General features: G+C 56.4%; 1 protein-coding gene across 1 annotated transcript; it reads left to right on the forward strand.

Annotated features, from left to right (window-relative positions):
• Positions 1 to 657: 657 nt before the first annotated feature.
• On the forward strand, positions 658 to 16,947 carry LOC719166 (short stature homeobox protein). The gene is made up of 5 exons (XM_077989809.1): positions 658 to 1,064; positions 4,650 to 4,858; positions 10,523 to 10,580; positions 10,702 to 10,790; positions 14,237 to 16,947. Exons 1-5 carry the CDS (start codon positions 782 to 784, stop codon positions 14,480 to 14,482), a joined length of 885 nt encoding a protein of 294 aa, XP_077845935.1. The 5' UTR covers positions 658 to 781; the 3' UTR covers positions 14,483 to 16,947.
• Positions 16,948 to 17,342: the final 395 nt, after the last annotated feature.

Consider the following 17,342-nt stretch of genomic DNA (forward strand, 5'->3'; position numbering starts at 1 on the left):
CCGCCTCCCAGGCGCCCGCGTCCAGGTTTGGGGACACCTGGCCCGTGTTCTTCTCCCTTTAGGGGATCCCCCAGCTGCGTGCCATCTCACCATCCCTCCATCCAAGCGCGGGCCGCCACCAACTTGGAGCTCATCCTGTCCCAAGATCGCGCGTCCCCGGCTCGCCCGGGTCCCCTCCACGTCTCGCCATCTCCGCCCGGGTGCGCCCCGGGCGCTTCCTGGAACGATCCAGGCTCCGGGGCTCGGCTCTCCTCCAAGTCTGTGTGTGTCTCTCTCTGTGGAGGAAAAAGCTGGAGTTTGCTTTTCTTTCAGCCACGGAAAGCATGCGGGGTAACCTGTGTGTGGGGGGGGGGGTGGGGGGGGACTCGGGCGCCTCTGCGCCCCCCTCCTGCGCGCGCGCGCGGTCTCCCTTCCCAAAATGGGATCTTTGCCTCTTCGCACCAAGGTGTCCGGACGCCAAACAGTGATGAAATGAGAAGAAAAGCCAATTGCGGGCGTTGAGGGGGGGTGGGGTGGGGTGAGGTGGGGGAGACACAGCGTCTCTGCTTGTGCGTCCGCCGCGGAGCCCGGAGACCCGTAATTGCACCAGACAGGCAGCGCACGGGGCGGGGGGGGGGCTGGGCGAGGTCGACGCGTATAAATAGTGAGATTTCCAATGGAAAGGCGTAAATAACCGCGGTGGTGAGATCCACCCGCGCGCACCGGGCCGTCCTCTCCGCGCGCGGGGAGACGCGCGCGCACCCACCCGCCCCGGCTCGTCGCCAGCCCCCGGCCCCCAGCCATGGAAGAACTCACGGCGTTTGTATCCAAGTCTTTTGACCAGAAAAGCAAGGACGGTAACGGCGGAGGAGGCGGCGGCGGCGGCGGAGGCAAGAAGGATTCCATTACGTACCGGGAAGTTTTGGAGAGCGGACTGGCGCGCTCCCGGGACCTGGGGACGTCGGATTCCAGCCTCCAGGACCTCGCGGAGGGCGGCGGCCACTGCCCGGTGCATTTGTTCAAGGACCACGTAGACAATGACAAGGAGAAACTGAAAGAATTCGGCCCCGCGAGAGTAGCAGAAGGTAAGCTCGTCTGCGCGCCGGCGGCTCCGGGGGGCCCCTCCTGGGGTTCGGCGCCTCCTCGCCACGGAGTCGGCCCCCCGCGCGCGCCCCTCGCTCTGCACATTGGCGGCGCTCGGATCGCCAGGGTAAGGCCCGGGCCAGCCAGGCTTTGCCTAAGAAAGAAAGGAAGGGAGGAGAGGACCCGGCCGGAGACGCGGGGAAGGCTCCGGGAGACCCGCCAGGGGTGGTGGGTGGGAGGTGTCGGGGAGGGGGGGACCCAGGGAGGGTCGGAGCGGGGGCCGCGGGGGTGGACTCCGACACGGGAGGGTCCCGGGCTGGGGTGGATCAGGCTGGGCCGGAGGGCCTGAGATTTCTTTTTCATTTTTTCCTTTTTTTTTTTTTTGAGATGGAGTCTCGCTCTGTCGCCAGGCTGGAGTGCAGTGGCGCGATCTCGGCTCACTGCAACCTCCGCCTCCCGGGTTCAAACGATTCTCCTGCCTCAGCCTCCTGAGTAGCTGGGATGACAGGTGCCCGCCACCACGCCCGGCTCATTTTTGTGTTTTTAGCAGAGACGGGGTTTCACCATGTTGGCCAGGCTGGTCTCGAACTCCTGATCTCAGATGATCCACCCGCCTCGGCCTCCCAAAGTGCTGGGATGACAGGCGTGAGCCCCCGCGCCCGGCCTGGGGCCCTGATTGCTTAGGATGTGGATTTGTGTCTCTGCCTGCCTGGCTTGTATTTACAGTCCCCCAGACGCAGAGAGGAGCTGTCTCCACGCGCCTTCCCGGCGCTCAGAGCCTGCCCGGCTCCCCCAGATCGCGGGAAGACTCGAGGCTGCGCGGTAGGAGACGGGAAGGCCCCGGGTCAGCTCGCTTCTGTGTCCTTTAAGGAACACTTTCTACATATATATATATATATTTTTCCTTTGAACCTCGAGACTTGTCTTTGGTGAAAACTGTTTGGATCCATCCAATCCACTCCGGCGCCCGCAGGTGGCCGGGGATCTGGATGGGGCGCGAGGGGCCCGGGGAAGCTGGTGGTTTTCGCGGCACGTCCTCATTCAAGGCTGTCAGAGCGCAGCCGGTTGTGCGGGGGGCGCAGACCGGGCCCCGGGGCTCCCCTCTGGCCGTTCTTCCTGAAGCCTCAGGGGCGCATCGCCCCGTGTTGCAAATCAAGGAGTAAGAGGCTCAGGCAGAGGGTCTGGACCTGTGGATCGCTGTGCAAAGACTGGGCGCCGTACGTCTTAAGAATAAAATGGGCTGTAGCTGTGTCAGAGGCGCAGCTGGAGACGGCTGTAGGAGTGTCTATCCCGTTTCCGGTACAAACAGGCAGAAAATCGAGTCTGGGCTTTGGCTGATACCCAGAGTTAAGCTGCGAGGGTGCATCCCCCAAAGGTAGTTCTTCCTGAGACTCTGGGGGGTTACTTGCTCTCCCGGACCCTATATCTTGGGTGTCGAGTGGCACCGTTCTAGGGGAAACAGCCTTGTCCTCGTAGGATTGACCAGATCCTGCTTCCCGAGGTCCTGATTTGTCAAAGCACAAAGCTGGCTACGGTTTACAAAGCAGTTCCCGGTTTCCCACCGTCTACGAGGCAGGAGCTCGGCCTGTCTTATCTTAAGGGGTCGTCCCTGCACACTGCTACGGGGGGCACCCAGCGCTTTAATTCATATAGAGAGAGTTGGCCTTGCTGGACCCAAGGCTGGCAGCGACTGGAGGGCCTGCATTTAATTTAAGAGGCTGTGCAGTGCGCAGCAGGCCGGTTCTGTGGCGTTGCTTTTTGCCTGTCCTTCCCAGACACTGATTTCCTCTTCTCGCCTCCTCTCTCTTCTCCCCCTGGCCATGCACCGGGGAGAGCAAAGTATCCTCCAGGTCTTTCCAAAGGGAGAGGAAAATAAAGATCAGGCCAAGGACCCAGGGCCCCAGGAGAGGAGACGCAGAGAGTCCCCCGCTACCCTTTGCCCTTGGCTGGGTGCGGAAAGACCGCCGGGGCAGGACTGCAACCCGTCCTGGTATTTCTTCATCAGATCCACGTTAAGGGGAGGTCGGAGGGCAGGGGAGATGCTCCCCGTGGGAACCTAGAGTTTTTGGGAACAGCGCGTCCCCGCTGAGCTTGGGATCCCGTGGCTTTTGCAAAGCCTGCCCACGCTTGAGGACTTTGAAGGCCAATTTGTCAGCTGGGCTCCATTCCTGGCGTTTTCAGACTGAGAGAAAGGAAGCAGGGAGAGCCGGGGCCGTCTCCAGGAAACGATTCACTTGGGGGAAGGAACGGACTGTTCTTACAGGCACGTGCCTTTCAGGAGGTGAAAGAAAATGTGAATTCCGTGTTGGGATAAGTGTCTAGGACTGAATCCAGCTCGGGGTGGTGGTGGTGGGGGTGGTGGGGGGGCCCTGGCGTGGGTGGTGGAAGGAAGGAAGACAGAACAGGGTACTTGCATTTACCCTGTTCCCTTGTAGACACGTTGGATTTGTCAGCTTTGCAAGGTTCTTGGGCGCAGTGGCTTGTTGGCAACTGTGTCCAGGCTGAACTTCCAAATGTCAGCCCCTTACCCTTGGCACCAGGGGACATGGAATTAGGGCGTGGGGTGCTTTTAATCTGTGCCCAGCAGGCCGGAGATAGGAACAGAGGGCCGTTGGAGATGCCACTTCCACCAGCCCTGGGTTGCAGGGGAGCGAGGGAGACACGTTTTATTTAAACCCCGGAGCTTGGTCAGGGGCGGAATGTCTAAAAAATTGGGAAGGAAAGTCTTTTCGCCTGGAAACGCTTGAGGGTTGACTTTTCAGCCCTTCTGACCCCCCCCCCCCACCCCCTGCAAATACAGACAGGTCACCATTATTGGAGACGAGAAAGTGCCATTTTTGGCACCCTCGTGGGGTGGGTGCCCAACCGCGCGCGTGTAAGTAACTGGGAAGGAAAGATTTCGGTGCACACGGTTCACCCCCAGACGCGGTGTTGCATTCGGGTACTCGGATACGGTTCTGCTGTGCTGGTCAGAAATAGGCTCGGGGTAGGGGCTCCCAGCTCCGGCAAATCCCAGAGGGACCCCCAGCCCCGTTGAGCTACAGCGGTGGCGATGGCGTCTCTCCGTGGGTCTAGAATCTGCCACTCGCCCCGGGCCCTCCCCGTGTCCTTCTCGGGCGCCCCGCGCGGGGACCCCGCCGTTTGCAGTTCTTCCTCAAATTCTTTCCCTTAAAAATAGGATTTGACACCCCACTTTCCAAAAAAAAAAAAAAAGGTTAGGTTATGTCAACAGCGGCGAAGTGGATAATTGAGGAAACGATTCGGAGATGAGGCCAACAAAATGACGTTCCTGCAAAGCCCAGGTTGTTGGGAAAGAAGCGAGTCTTCTCTCCTCGGCTTTTGCCTTGGGGACCCCACGCAGATTTTGCGTAAATGCGCATTGGTTTTCGAGGCCCCCCCTTTCCACCAAAAGAGGAACGAAAGGGTTCGCCACGTTGCGCAAAACCGCCCCGCACTGCGCGCCACGCTGCCTGCGCGGAGGACCCCGCGGGCCGTGCTGGGGGAGGCGGGCGCGGGCGGAGGGGACCCGGGGAGCCTTTGGCGAGGCGCTCCCGGCCTCAGCCCTGTGCCCTCCGCCCGCCACGCAGGGATTTACGAATGCAAAGAGAAGCGCGAGGACGTGAAGTCGGAGGACGAGGACGGGCAGACGAAGCTGAAACAGAGGCGCAGCCGCACCAACTTCACGCTGGAGCAGCTCAACGAGCTGGAGCGACTCTTCGACGAGACCCATTACCCCGACGCCTTCATGCGCGAGGAGCTCAGCCAGCGTCTGGGGCTTTCCGAGGCGCGCGTGCAGGTAGGAACCCCGGGGGCCCGGAGCCATGGCCTGGTCCTCGGGAGCGCACGGGGCCCGCGTACAGCCACCTGCGCCCGCCCGGGCCGCCGTCCTGTTCCCGGAGCGCGGGGAGGTTGGGGTGTGGGGCGGGTTGGGGTTCCTGGGCTTTTGGAGACGCCTGAGGCCTGGAGGATGGGTTCACTGGATTCGTTTGCACCAAAGGCAAACAAATATACACACATGTATGTGTTAGACAAATAACAGATAAATATATATGCTGTATAAATATATATAGTATAGATGATATATATTTGATTGTCCTTGGTGCAAACAAACCCAGCGAACGCCTATATCGGCCCCCTGATTCCCTTCGGTTCCCGTGGGGTTGGTTCTGGGAACCAACACATGCAAACAAAACTTTCCCTCGGTTTTACTTTAGGAGAGGAAGCTACAGATACGTTTCAGGCAGAGCGTTTTACAAGATCTTTCATTTAAAAAAATGTATCTGTTGGCCCCTGATTCCTTCGCGTCTTCCCGTGTGGTTGCATTGAAAAGGCTTTTGCGTGGGATGAACGGAGAGGGGTGCGCTCTGCTCCTAGGCGGTCAGAAATAGGGTCCTCTCCTTCCTCCTCTTTTAGCCCCGCTGTTTCTGTCTCCGTCCTCCCCTCGCCAGCCTTGTCCTGTGTTACACACCCTCCCCTCCTCCCTCCGGCTCTGGGGAGCGCAGGAGCACGTTGGGCATCTGGATGAGCGCAGACCATTAGCGGGGCACGGGGGCTCCCCAAGGAGCGCGCTAATTCACGGTGTCCCATCAGATCAGGCACCAGGGGCGGGGTGGGGGCCTCTTGGGTGTGCGCAGAGGGACTCGCGGGCAGCGGTTTCCTGGGCATTGTAAACATTCAGTTAAAGGTATGAATTTAATTTTCTGGGTGCTGGTGGGAGAGTCTCCAAATGGCTTTTTTTCCAGCCCCTGCCTGACAGGGCAGCTTCCCCTGGAAGGTCAAGTCCTCTAGTGCTTTCTCCTGGTTCTGGGCAGGACAGAAGGGCCGAGAGAGAGAGAGAGAGAGAGAGAGAGAGAGAGAGAGAGAGAGTGAGTGAGTCAGGATCTCCGGACCCTGGGGAACCCGTTCAAAAATAAATGAAATTAACATTGCCGACCAGGGAGAGACCGATTACAAAGCCAAAGGCGTTCAAAAGCAAAGACACCAGCCGTTCAAAGCCCAGTCCCGTAGGATTGGTTATGAGATCAACACATTTCAAACATCGCTTTCCCTGGATTTTTGCTTAGGAGACGAAGGTACAAATGCATTTGATGCAGAGCGTTTTACAAGATCTTTAATTTAAATATATACGTATACACACACACAGACATATATATATTTATATATAATATATATATTTATATATATAATATATATATTTATATATAATATATATATTTATATATATAATATATATATTTATATATAATATATATATTTATATATAATATATAATATATGAAATATATAATATATAAATATATATTTATATATAAAATATATAAAATATATAAATACATGTATAATATATATATAAATATATATATATATATATTTATGTTTTGGGCCCTGATTCCCTTCGCTTCCCGTGGCATTGGTTATCCAGCCACCCCACTCAGACACAAAACTTGAGCGGACGAAGATACACGTGTGTTTGACGCACGGTGCGTTGTACAAGCTCTTTCATTGAAAAAATATAGTTTGGCTCCTAATTCTCCTCCGTCTTCCCATGTGGCTGCCTTTAAAAGGCCTCCCTGGGATCCTGAGGATTCAATAAACACTCCCCAGGCCTCTTGACTGAGAACCGTAGTCCCCCCACCGCCAAAAAAAAGATACTGCCCAAGACAGGGAGATGCTTTGGTGATTTGGAAGGACCGTGTCCCTTCTCAGGGCGTCTGCGGCCTCAGTGAGGGAAGGAAGCTGTATCAATAGAGGGGTTTCCTCGCTGTCCACCCCTCTCTCAGAAGATGTATTGGACGGCCCGGTGTAAATTAATGAAAAGATTAAAGTTTTGCTAAAGGGGACACATCAAGTTTATGTCATCTCCTGGTGTGTGTTGTGCCTGGGATCCGTCAGTGTATCCCCGGCCCTTGATGTACTGTTTCTATAAAAATAAATTACTTGTAATTGAATTCCACACTATTTCTTTCCGTAGTCTATTACCGACTCGCACCTCAGTTCAGTTGCAGAGAATTGGTGGGTGGGGTGTGTGTACAGACCCCGAGAAGGCCCTAAAATAAAGACAGATGGGGGAGAAGCCGGGGGTTATATGGACTCAGGGGTCACATGAAAATTTAACGACGGTAAATAATAATAAAAACAAACATGGGAATAGGATAAAAGACATTTTCTCTCTCGCGCGCCGCAGGGAAAAATCATCGTAGGGTAAAGGCGGGCAGGCCTTGGAGTCGTCATAAAAATCAATTAGTTCAAACACGGACGTCCCGTGGAAGTCGTGATGGTGGAGGGGACGGGGACGGGGGAGGGAGAGAAAATGAACTAGATTTTAATCCCGTCTCTTCGTGAATTGTTGGATAATCTCTTTCAGGACAGCCCGTCCCGTGCTGTGAGCGGATAGAGTTTCCATTTAGGGTGGAAATTTGCTGTAAATAAATTGAGCATCCGATGGAAGCTGTTCCCGATTAACCTTTTATTTTTAGCGTCGCCCCTGCAAAGTCACATCACCCAGCTGTCAGGGTTCTAATGGAAACTTATGAGACCACGGCGAGGGGCGGGTGGTAATTTAATTACAACAAATATCTGTGGGTTTATGGCGCAGAGCTAAATTAAATGTCATTATTCACTGTCTGTAATGGAAATCAAAAGGACATCGCGTTGCGGGCGTGGGTGAAGGAAAAATCAGCGAGCGGTCCCTTAATGAAGAAATAACTGTCTAAACCAGTGTCACACACTTCACTTACCATATTCAGGCCTAATTGGAATTGATCGTGAATCACTCCAAGACTGATTTATTAGCACTTAACGCGGCAGCTAATTCATCACTTTTATTCTTCATCATCTTTTATTTTCCCCCCCTCCCCGTGTTGAACGAGGCTTTCCAGGTTTCAGTAGGATTTTGTTTTTGTTTGTTTGTTTGTTTCACTAGGATTCTGTTTTTGTTTGTTTGTTTGTGTTTGTTTCAGTAGGATTTTGTTTTTGTTTGTTTCAGTAGGATTTTGTTTTTGTTTGTTTCTTTGTTTCAGTAGGATTCTGTTTTTGTTTTTGTTTGTTTCAATAGGATTTTGTTTTTGTTTGTTTGTTTCAGTAGGATTCTGTTTTTTGTTTGTTTGTTTTTTAAACGCCCTGCCAGAGGCTTTAGGGGGTCCGGCTGGCTTCCCGGACCGTGTACGAGGCAGGTGGAGAGTACTGGGAGCATTGACGGACACACTGGCAGTCACTTGGAGGTGGGGGTCTGAAGTGACTCTGGACACAGGCTTTGGAAAGGGGGAGAGAGCGATTGTTTGTGAATTTCAGTCTCAGCCGCAGGCCGGGACCTTTTTTTGGGGGAGGCGATGAGGCAGGATGTGACTTTGCTGGGACACAGGATAAAGTTTTCTAGGAGCGCTGCAGCCCCCGGGAGGGCCCACATTGGAAGGTGGGCGGGAGGCTCTGTCTTGGGTTCCAGACCAAATGCATGTGGCCGTTGTGTAGACTCCCGGGTGCAGGTGCACCGGCTCCCCCCGGGGCCCTGTGGACCCAGCACGTGTTTTGCTCACAACAGTGTCTGTGTGAATTATTTGTCTTGGGCAGTGACTGCCGTGTCCGTCAGGGTGCAGGTGGAGCTGCCACAGAAAGCCTGTTAGGAGGAATGAAGCGACTCAGACTGTCAGGAAGGTGGCCGTGGGGGAGGGGATGGGGAGGCGTCCAGATTACCAGGCCTAGGCTAAACTCCTTGTATTCCCCAGCTGGTCCGTCTGTGGAGGAGGGGACTGTCAATACTGGGAGAGCGGTGGGGGCTTGTAGGAGGTGACAGGGGACGGAATTCGTCCCCAAATATTAACATGAGACCTGTGAGAATTTCTCCAGCCTCCGGAGGGTCCCCGGCTCTGTTGCACTCAACGTCTTCATAGCTTCCCCCAAGACTCGGAAGTCCTCAAAGTGACAGAACGCCCCTATATGGCAAAGCCTGCTATCCTTGGGGTTCCTCTCTGGGATGTTCGTAACCCTTGGCCATATGAGTGGGACCCCTTCAGCTCCCCAGGGCTCCCAAGGAGGCCGAGGAGGGCAAGATATTTTCTGGGCTTGGTGTGTCCAGAGTTAGATTGGAGAAGGGGCTGGATTTGGAGCCCTTTGGCCATCTGGTGGCCCCTCTACCTTGGTGGCTAAAGTCTGCAGGTGGCAACTCGCGTTCTCCTACAGGGTGTACAGAATGCTGGAAAGTTCCAGAGTCCACTTCCACTGTCTCAGAACTCACTTGTTCAACTTCAGTTCATCAGTGATAATGGACGGGTCTCACTTAGGCAGGGCAGGGAGAGCTTAACATTTTCCAGTTCTAGGCCGGGTGCGGGTGGCTCACGCCTGTCATCCCAGCACTTTGGGAGGCTGAGGCGGGTGGATCACCTGAGGTCGGGAGTTCGAGACCAGCCTGACGAACATGGAGAAACCCCGTCTCTACTAAAAATACAAAAATTAGCCTGGCGTGGTGGTGGGTGCCTGTAATCCCAGCTATTTGGGAGGCTGAGGCTGGAGAATTGCTTGAACCTGGGAGGAGGAGGTTGCAGTGAGGCGAGATTACACCGCTGCACTCCAGCCTGGATGAGAGAGCAAGAGTCTATCTCAAAAACTAAACCGAATTTCCGGTTCTAGGCCGGGATTCAGGCTCACACCTGTAATCCCAGCACTTTGGGAGGCTGAGGTGGGTGAATCACCTGAGGTTAGGAGTTCGAGACCAGCCTGGCCAACGTGGTAAAACCCCGTCTCTACTAAATATACAAAAATTAGCCTGGTGTGGTGGCGGATGCCTGTAGTCCCAGCTATTTGGGAGGCCGAGACTGGAGAATTGCTTGAACCGGGGAGGTGGAGGTTGCAGTGAGCCGAGATCACGCCACTGCCCTCCAGCCTGGATGAGACAGCAAGAGTCTGTCTCAAAAACAAAACAAAAAACAAAACCCAATTTCCAGTTCTAGGCCAGGATTCAGGCTCACGCCTCTCATCCCAGCACTTTGGGAGGCCGAAGTGGGTGGATCGCTTGAGGTCAGGAGTTCGAGACCAGCCTGGCCAACATGGTAAAACGCCGTCTCTACTAAAAATACAAAAATTAGCCTGGCGCGGTGGTGGGTGCCTGTAGTCCCATCTATCTGGGAGGCTGAGGCTGGAGAATTGGTTGAACCCGGGAGGTGGAGGTTGCAGTGAGCCGAGATCGCGCCACTGCACTCCAGCCTGGGTGAGAGAGCGAGACTCTGTCTCAAAAACAAACAAAAAAAAATCAAAATACAAAAAAAAAGCAAAGCCCAGTTTCCAGTTCCAGGTAGCCAGTTATGCAGGGTTGGAGACAGAGGGGCGGTGAGGGACTGGGGACCCCCATCGGTCGCTTCTGGACTCCCAGAGGTGCAAAGTACTTGGTTCATCCTCACAGGAAGGGCGTCCCTGGCGAGGCTGGGCTGGGCGCGGAGGGTCCCACATCTCTTTCTGCTTCCCCCACAAGGTTTGGTTCCAGAACCGGAGAGCAAAGTGCCGCAAACAGGAGAATCAGATGCATAAAGGTGGGTGTTGGGACTGGGGGGACCTGGAGCTGGGGGCGCCTGCTTGAGGATGGATGGGGGGTAACGAGGTGCTGGCTGCACCCAGGACCACCACACTGACACCTCCTCCCTTTCGCCACAGGCGTCATCTTAGGCACAGCCAACCACCTGGACGCCTGCCGGGTGGCACCCTACGTGAACATGGGAGCCTTAAGGATGCCTTTTCAACAGGTAGCTTGGTTTTTCTTCCTCTGAAGATCCCCAGGGACCCGCCACCCCCTCCCCTTTCCCCTACTTGCTCGCCCCTCCCTGCCCCTGCAGACTTCTCAGTTGACCCCCAGAAAACAAAACAAAAAAAAAATCAGTGGCTTTTCCAAGGAGGTATTTACAGGCACCTTGACACGTATTAAATCAGGCTGGGCCCGGCGCGGTGGCTCAGGCCTGTCATCCCAGCACTTTGGGAGGCCGAGGCGGGTGGATCACCTGAGGTCAGGAGTTGGAGACCAGCCTTGGCCCACACGGTGAAACCGCGTCTCTACTGAAAACACAAAACGTAGCCGGGCGTCGTGGTGTGAACCTGTCATCCCAGGTACTTCGGAGGCTGAGGCACGAGAATCACTTGAACCCGGGAGGCGGAGGTTGCAGTGAGCGGAGATGGCGCCGCTCCACTCCAGCCTGGGGGACAGAGTGAGACCCCAGGACTCCAACTCAAAACAACAACAAAAAAATCAGGCTGTTAAAACTCAGAGACCTTTTGGGAAAGTGAACACACACAAGCCCAAAGGGAAATCTTAACAAAAACCAGAGGGGTGACAAGTCCCACTCAGTCAGGCCGCCCCCCCCCCCCCCACCTGGCTTGCTGTCTGGTTAAGAACGGTGGGGGATGCCTGCGCCTGGATACCAGAGAATGGGATACGCATCCACTCCCTTTTCACCACCACCCCCGAGTGTCCGAGGGTCTGGGGCGTCTGCCTGGACCCTGGCCCCTGGCCCGGGCTCTGCATACCCTACTCAGCTCCCCGCTGACTTTGAAGTGAGCAGCAGTTTGGGTTCCCAGCGTGGATTTGCGGCTTTCAGGGAGTGTCCGGGGGGGGGGGTCGGTCGCGGAACCCAAGCGTCCCAAGGGGGCCCCCTGCTCTGGTTTAGTGTGGGGGTGGCATGGGGGGAAGCGGGAAACTGTGTGGAAGGAGGGGTGCACCGTCCCAGGACGAGAGAGCGCAGCGCCCACGTGCGCCCTGCCGGAACGCAGCCCAGCGCCTCTGCGCGCCCCTTCGGTCCCTAATCTGGGGATCGGGACCATGCGGGAACGGAGTTGGGGGGCTCTGGCAGGGCGGACGCGTGGCCTCTGTTCTTGACCGTTTGATCCCAAGGGGACAGCTGGGGTTTGTATTTGGGCGCGTGTTTGGCGAAGGGCTGCAGGTACCACCCGTCTGGCCGCAGCCTCTGCTGGCTGAGGGTGCAAAGGCTTGGGGGGGGGGTGGCGGTGGGGAGTGGAAGGTCTAAAAGCCTAAATCATAAATTAACGACTCAGAAATGGACCCCGAGCGCTGGTCGCCACGAGCTATCCAGCTCTCCATGGCGCAGGCCCGAAGGAGACCGGTCCGCATCCCTCCGCGGTTCTCCTCTCCTGGGACTTGGCTTCGAGGTTGGGGAAGGGGCCCACTTCTTCTTGCCGACGCCAGGACCCAGTGAAATTAGGCCGTTGGAGGCCTCAGGCCTGCCTGGCTTTGCGCACCGGAGCCTTGGGGACCTGGTGTCCCGGGAGAGCCTTGGGGATCTGGTGACCTGGGAGAGCCTTGGGGACCTGGTGACCCGGGAGAGGCTTGGGGACCTGGTGTCCCGGGAGAGGCTTGGGGACCTGGCGTCCCGGGAGAGGCTTGGGGACCTGGCGTCCCGGGAGAAGCTTGGGGACCTGGTGTCCCGGGAGAGGCTTGGAGACCTGGTGTCCTGGGGAGAGCCTTGGGACCTGGTGTCCTGGGGAGAGCCTTGGGGACCTCGTGACCCTGGAGAGCCTTGGGGACCTGGTGGCCTTGGAGAGGCTTGGAGACCTGGTGTCCCGGGAGAGCCTTAGGGACCTGGCGTCCCAGGAGAAGCTTGGGGACCTGGTGTCCCGGGAGAGGCTTTGGGACCTGGTGACCTTGGAAAGGCTTGGGGACCTGGTGACCCGGGAGAGCCTTGGGGACCTGGTGTCTTGGGAGAGCCTTGGGGACCTGACATCCTGGGAGAGGCTTGGGGACCTGGCGTCCCGGGAGAAGCTTGGGGACCTGGTGTCCCGGGAGAGGCTTGGGGACCTGGTGTCCCGGGAGAGGCTTGGGGACCTGGTGACCCGGGAGAGGCTTGGGGACCTGGTGACCCGGGAGAAGCTTGGGGACCTGGTGTCCCGGGAGAGGCTTGGGGACCTGGTGACCCGGGAGAGGCTTGGGGACCTGGTGACCCGGGAGAGCCTTGGGGACCTGGTGACCCGGGAGAGCCTTGGGACCTGGTGTCCTGGGGAGAGCCTTGGGGACCTGACGTCCTGGGAGAGGCTTGGGGACCTGGTGGCTCAGGAGAGGCTTGGGGACTTGGTGACCCGGGATAGGCTTGGGGACCTGGTGGCCTTGGAGAGGCTTGGGGACCTGGTGTCTCAGGAGAGCCTTGGGGACCTGGTGACGCGGCAGAGCCTTGGGGACCTGGTGATCCAGGAGAGCCTTGGGGACCTGGTGTCCTGGGGAGAGCCTTGAGGACCTCGTGACCCTGGAGAGCCTTGGGGACCTGGTGACCTGGAAAGGCTTGGGGACCTGGTGACCCGGGAGAGCCTTGGGGACCTGGTGCCCTGGGGAGAGGCTTGGGGACCTGGTGACCCGGGAGAGCCTTGGGGACCTGGTGTCCTGGGGAGAGCCTTGGGGACCTGGTGTCCTGGGGAGAGCCTTGGGACCTGGTGACCTGGGGAGAGCCTTGGGGACCTCGTGACCCTGGAGAGCCTTGGGGACCTGGTGTCTTGGGAGAGGCTTGGAGACCTGGTGTCCCGGGAGAGCCGTGGGGACCCGGTGGCCTTGGAGAGGCTTGGGGACCTGGTGTCCCGAGAGAGCCTTGGGGACCTGGTGTCTCGGGAGAAGCTTGGGGACCTGGTGACCCGAGAGAGCCTTGGGGACCTGGTGACCCTGGAGAGCCTTGGGGACCTCGTGACCCTGGAGAGCCTTGGGGACCTGGTGACCCGGGAGAGCCTTGGGGACCTGGTGTCTCGGGAGAGGCTTGGGGACCTGGTGTCCTGGGGAGAGTCTTGGGGACCTGGTGACCCGGGAGAGCCTTGGGGACCTGGTGACCCTGGAGAGCCTTGGGGACCTGGTGTCTTGGGAGAGGCTTGGAGACCTGGTGTCCCGGGAGAGCCTTGGGGACCCGGTGGCCTTGGAGAGGCTTGGGGACCTGGTGTCCCAAGAGAGCCTTGGGGACCTGGTGACCCGGGAGAGGCTTGGGGACCTGGTGTCCCGGGAGAGCCTTGGGGACCTGGTGACGCGGCACAGCCTTGGGCCAGGGGGAAGGAGCACAGTCGGGTGTGGGATGGTTTCCAGGGCTGGAGAAGGGGCGACGCTCCCTAGGGGAGAAGAGGCACGTTGTGGATTTCGGGGGGGGTGGTTGGGACGGGGGAGGCCCCCCAGACCCCAGCTTGAGCGCTCACGCCACCGGGTCCGCTCCTGCAGGTCCAAGCTCAGCTGCAGCTGGAAGGCGTGGCCCACGCGCACCCGCACCTGCACCCGCACCTGGCGGCGCACGCGCCCTACCTGATGTTCCCCCCGCCGCCCTTCGGGCTGCCCATCGCGTCGCTGGCCGAGTCCGCCTCGGCCGCCGCCGTGGTCGCCGCCGCCGCCAAGAGCAACAGCAAAAACTCCAGCATCGCCGACCTGCGGCTCAAGGCGCGGAAGCACGCGGAGGCCTTGGGGCTCTGACCCCGCCGCGCAGCCCCCAGCGCACCCGGACTCCCGGGCTCCGCGCGCCCCGCCTGCACCGCGCGTCCTGCACTCAACTCCGCCTGGAGCTGCTCCGTGCGCCCCGGGAGCTCCTGCAAGAGGCCTGGGGAGGAGGCTCCCGGGACCGTCCACGCGCGACCCTCACGGAGACGGTGCAGAAGGCGGAGCGCGTGAGCGGCCGTGCGCCCTGCTCGGGCCTCTCCAAGGCTGCCCGTGCGTCCTGGGAGACCCTGGAGAAGGGTCAACCCTGCCTGGCTGCGTCTTCCTCTGCTCTACCCTATGCATGCGGTGAACGACCCAAAACGTGTGGAAGATCCCAGAGTCTGTGAACCTGCAAAGATCCCGGGGCTGGTCTCCGATGAAAAGGCCGCGTGTCTTCGTTGCCAACGATTTTCTTTACCTCCATATACTCCTTCCTTCGTCCCAAGAGCTGTGTGGATTTGAATGTGGACTTTGGAATCCCAGGAGGCGGAGGGGGCCGGGCTGTCCTCCCACGGCCCCCCCCTCGCCCCCCAGCATCCCAGAGGCAGCAATAAGGGAACAGTTTTGTGGCTGGTGTGGCTGAGGACGTGAACCGGGGGGACTTGGAAGGGGAGGGGAGGGAGATTCGAACCTCCCACGTTGTGACTCCCACGTTCCGAGGACCACGATGCTGATGCTGGTGACCACGTCTGGTCCCACCTCACTGGGAAGAGTGGGGAGGCCTGGTGCCCTCGAACAGGCCACTTGACACCTTTTTCCAGTATTTGCTTCCCTCACTTGACTGCGTTTTGTTTTTTGTTTGTTTGTTTGTTTGTTTTTGTTTGGGATTTGCTTTTCTGCTGTTTTACAGAATTCAGACGCGTCATGACTCGCCCGAGAGACGGACGCGCGGTTGGAATCCTAAAGCAGCATTAACTTTAATAACATGGAATGACGTGCAATACTATATAAAGATAATAGATTAAAAAATAATAATAAGAATAAGAACCGTAAGGCGTTGCCTCTTCTCGCAGCGCTGGCCGCCCTGGCCACCGAGGGGTCCCGTTGCACAAATCATGAGTGTGGACATCGCCCTGGGCCCGGTGCAAGGGTGGGTTTGTGTGTCTAAAGGGGATGAAAGGGAGCAGAGGATATAGTGCCTGGGTATCAGTTTGGTACCTGAGCTGTTGTGTCTGGTTGGGAAGCGTCAAAGTTAGGGAGAGATCCAGAGACTTTCAAGGTTTTTGCAGACGTAGGCGGTTCCAGGTTTTTGTCTTTCTCTTCTACTCCATCTTCTGCATCTGGCCAGTTTCTTCTTTTGTTTCTTCTGTTTTCTTTTTTGTTTGTTTGTTTGTTTGTTTTGGAGACAGAGACTTGCTTCGTAGCCCAGGCTGGAGTGCAGTGGCTCCATCTCAGCTCACTGCAACCTCCGCCTCCAGGGTTCAGTCTCCCGAGTGGTAGCCGGGACTACGGCCATAGGCCACCCACGCCCGACTGATTATTTTGTGTTTTTAGCAGAGACGGGGTTTCACCGTGTTGGCCAGGCCGGTCTCGAACTCCTGACCTCAGGCTATTCTCCTGCCTCAGCCCCCCCCCCCAAGTAGTTGGGATGACAGGTGCACCCGCCACCCACGCCCGGCTAATTTTTTGTGTTTTTAGCAGAGATGGGGTTTCACCGTGTTGGCCAGGCCGGTCTCGAACTCCTGACCTCAGGGGATCTGCCCGCCTGGGCCCTCCAAGTAGTTGGGATGACAGGTGCACACCACCGACGCCCGGCTAATTTTTTGTATTTTTAGCAGAGACGGGGTTTCACCGTGTTGGCCAGGCTGGTCTCGAACTCCTGACCTCAGGTGATCCACCCACCTCGGCCTCCCACCGTGCCCCCTATAGTTTTATAAACAGCAGATAGCAACTTGTCCTCACCGCCGGCATGGACTGGACGGTTGCTTGAAATGACTCCACCAAGAACATCCAGAATGTTCTGACTGGTTTCCTGGGAACATAGCAAAGGGGTTTGCTGACCTCCCAGAAGTTTCATCTGCCTGATTTGCCTCCGTCACCCGGGTCTGCCCAGAGAGAAACGATATCTTCTCTCGACCTTTACTAACGTTCGGTGGCCAAGTCTCTTATTTCCAAACCACCTTTTGCCTTTTTCCGGATTCGACCTTGGCCGTTTTTTCTTTCCTAACGTCTGATTGAGATACTTCTCCCTGAGGTGGGGCTAAAAAAAAAACCCTAAAAACCAAAAACGAAACTTCTTTTTTTTTTTTTTTTTTCTTCCACATAACACTTTCTATCTCGTCACGAAATGTAGACACATTTGGACCCAGTTCATTTCTATCTCCGGATACTCCTTACACACATACCAAAAGGCCCCTTCAACGTTTTTTATTTCAAAATGTTAGAACTGCTGTAAAATGAGAGAGAGAGAGAGAGAGAGAGGGAGGGAGAAAAAAGAATGCAAATTAAATATTTTTCAATCAGTTGCAAGTTCTTTTTTTTCCCAGACGTTAATGGCATTAGAAAGTTTGTCTCCTTTACGCATTTTTTTTTTAAAGCTGGAAATTTAAAAGAAAGCGAGAGAGAGGATTTTATCGTTCAGATGAAATTTGTATCTAAAAGAGGAATTGCATTTTGAATATTTGGGAAGCAGGTTTTCGTTCGTCGGAGTGTGTAACCCTCAGGAAAAGGGGGTTTGGGAAGCAGTGTACGGCCCTAGATATTTTTTTGTTTTTTTTTTTTCCCCCCCGAAAAAGAGCTGAGTAATTTTGAAAAATCGAAACATAACCATCTGTCATCATTTCCTCCGGACAAAAACTCACTCCCCGTGAGGATGTAGACACACGTCTGGTCCCTGTAAAATCTGAACTTTTCTTTT

Source organism: Macaca mulatta, chromosome Y (genome assembly GCF_049350105.2).
Source record: "Macaca mulatta isolate MMU2019108-1 chromosome Y, T2T-MMU8v2.0, whole genome shotgun sequence".
Taxonomy (NCBI): Eukaryota; Metazoa; Chordata; class Mammalia; order Primates; family Cercopithecidae; genus Macaca; species Macaca mulatta.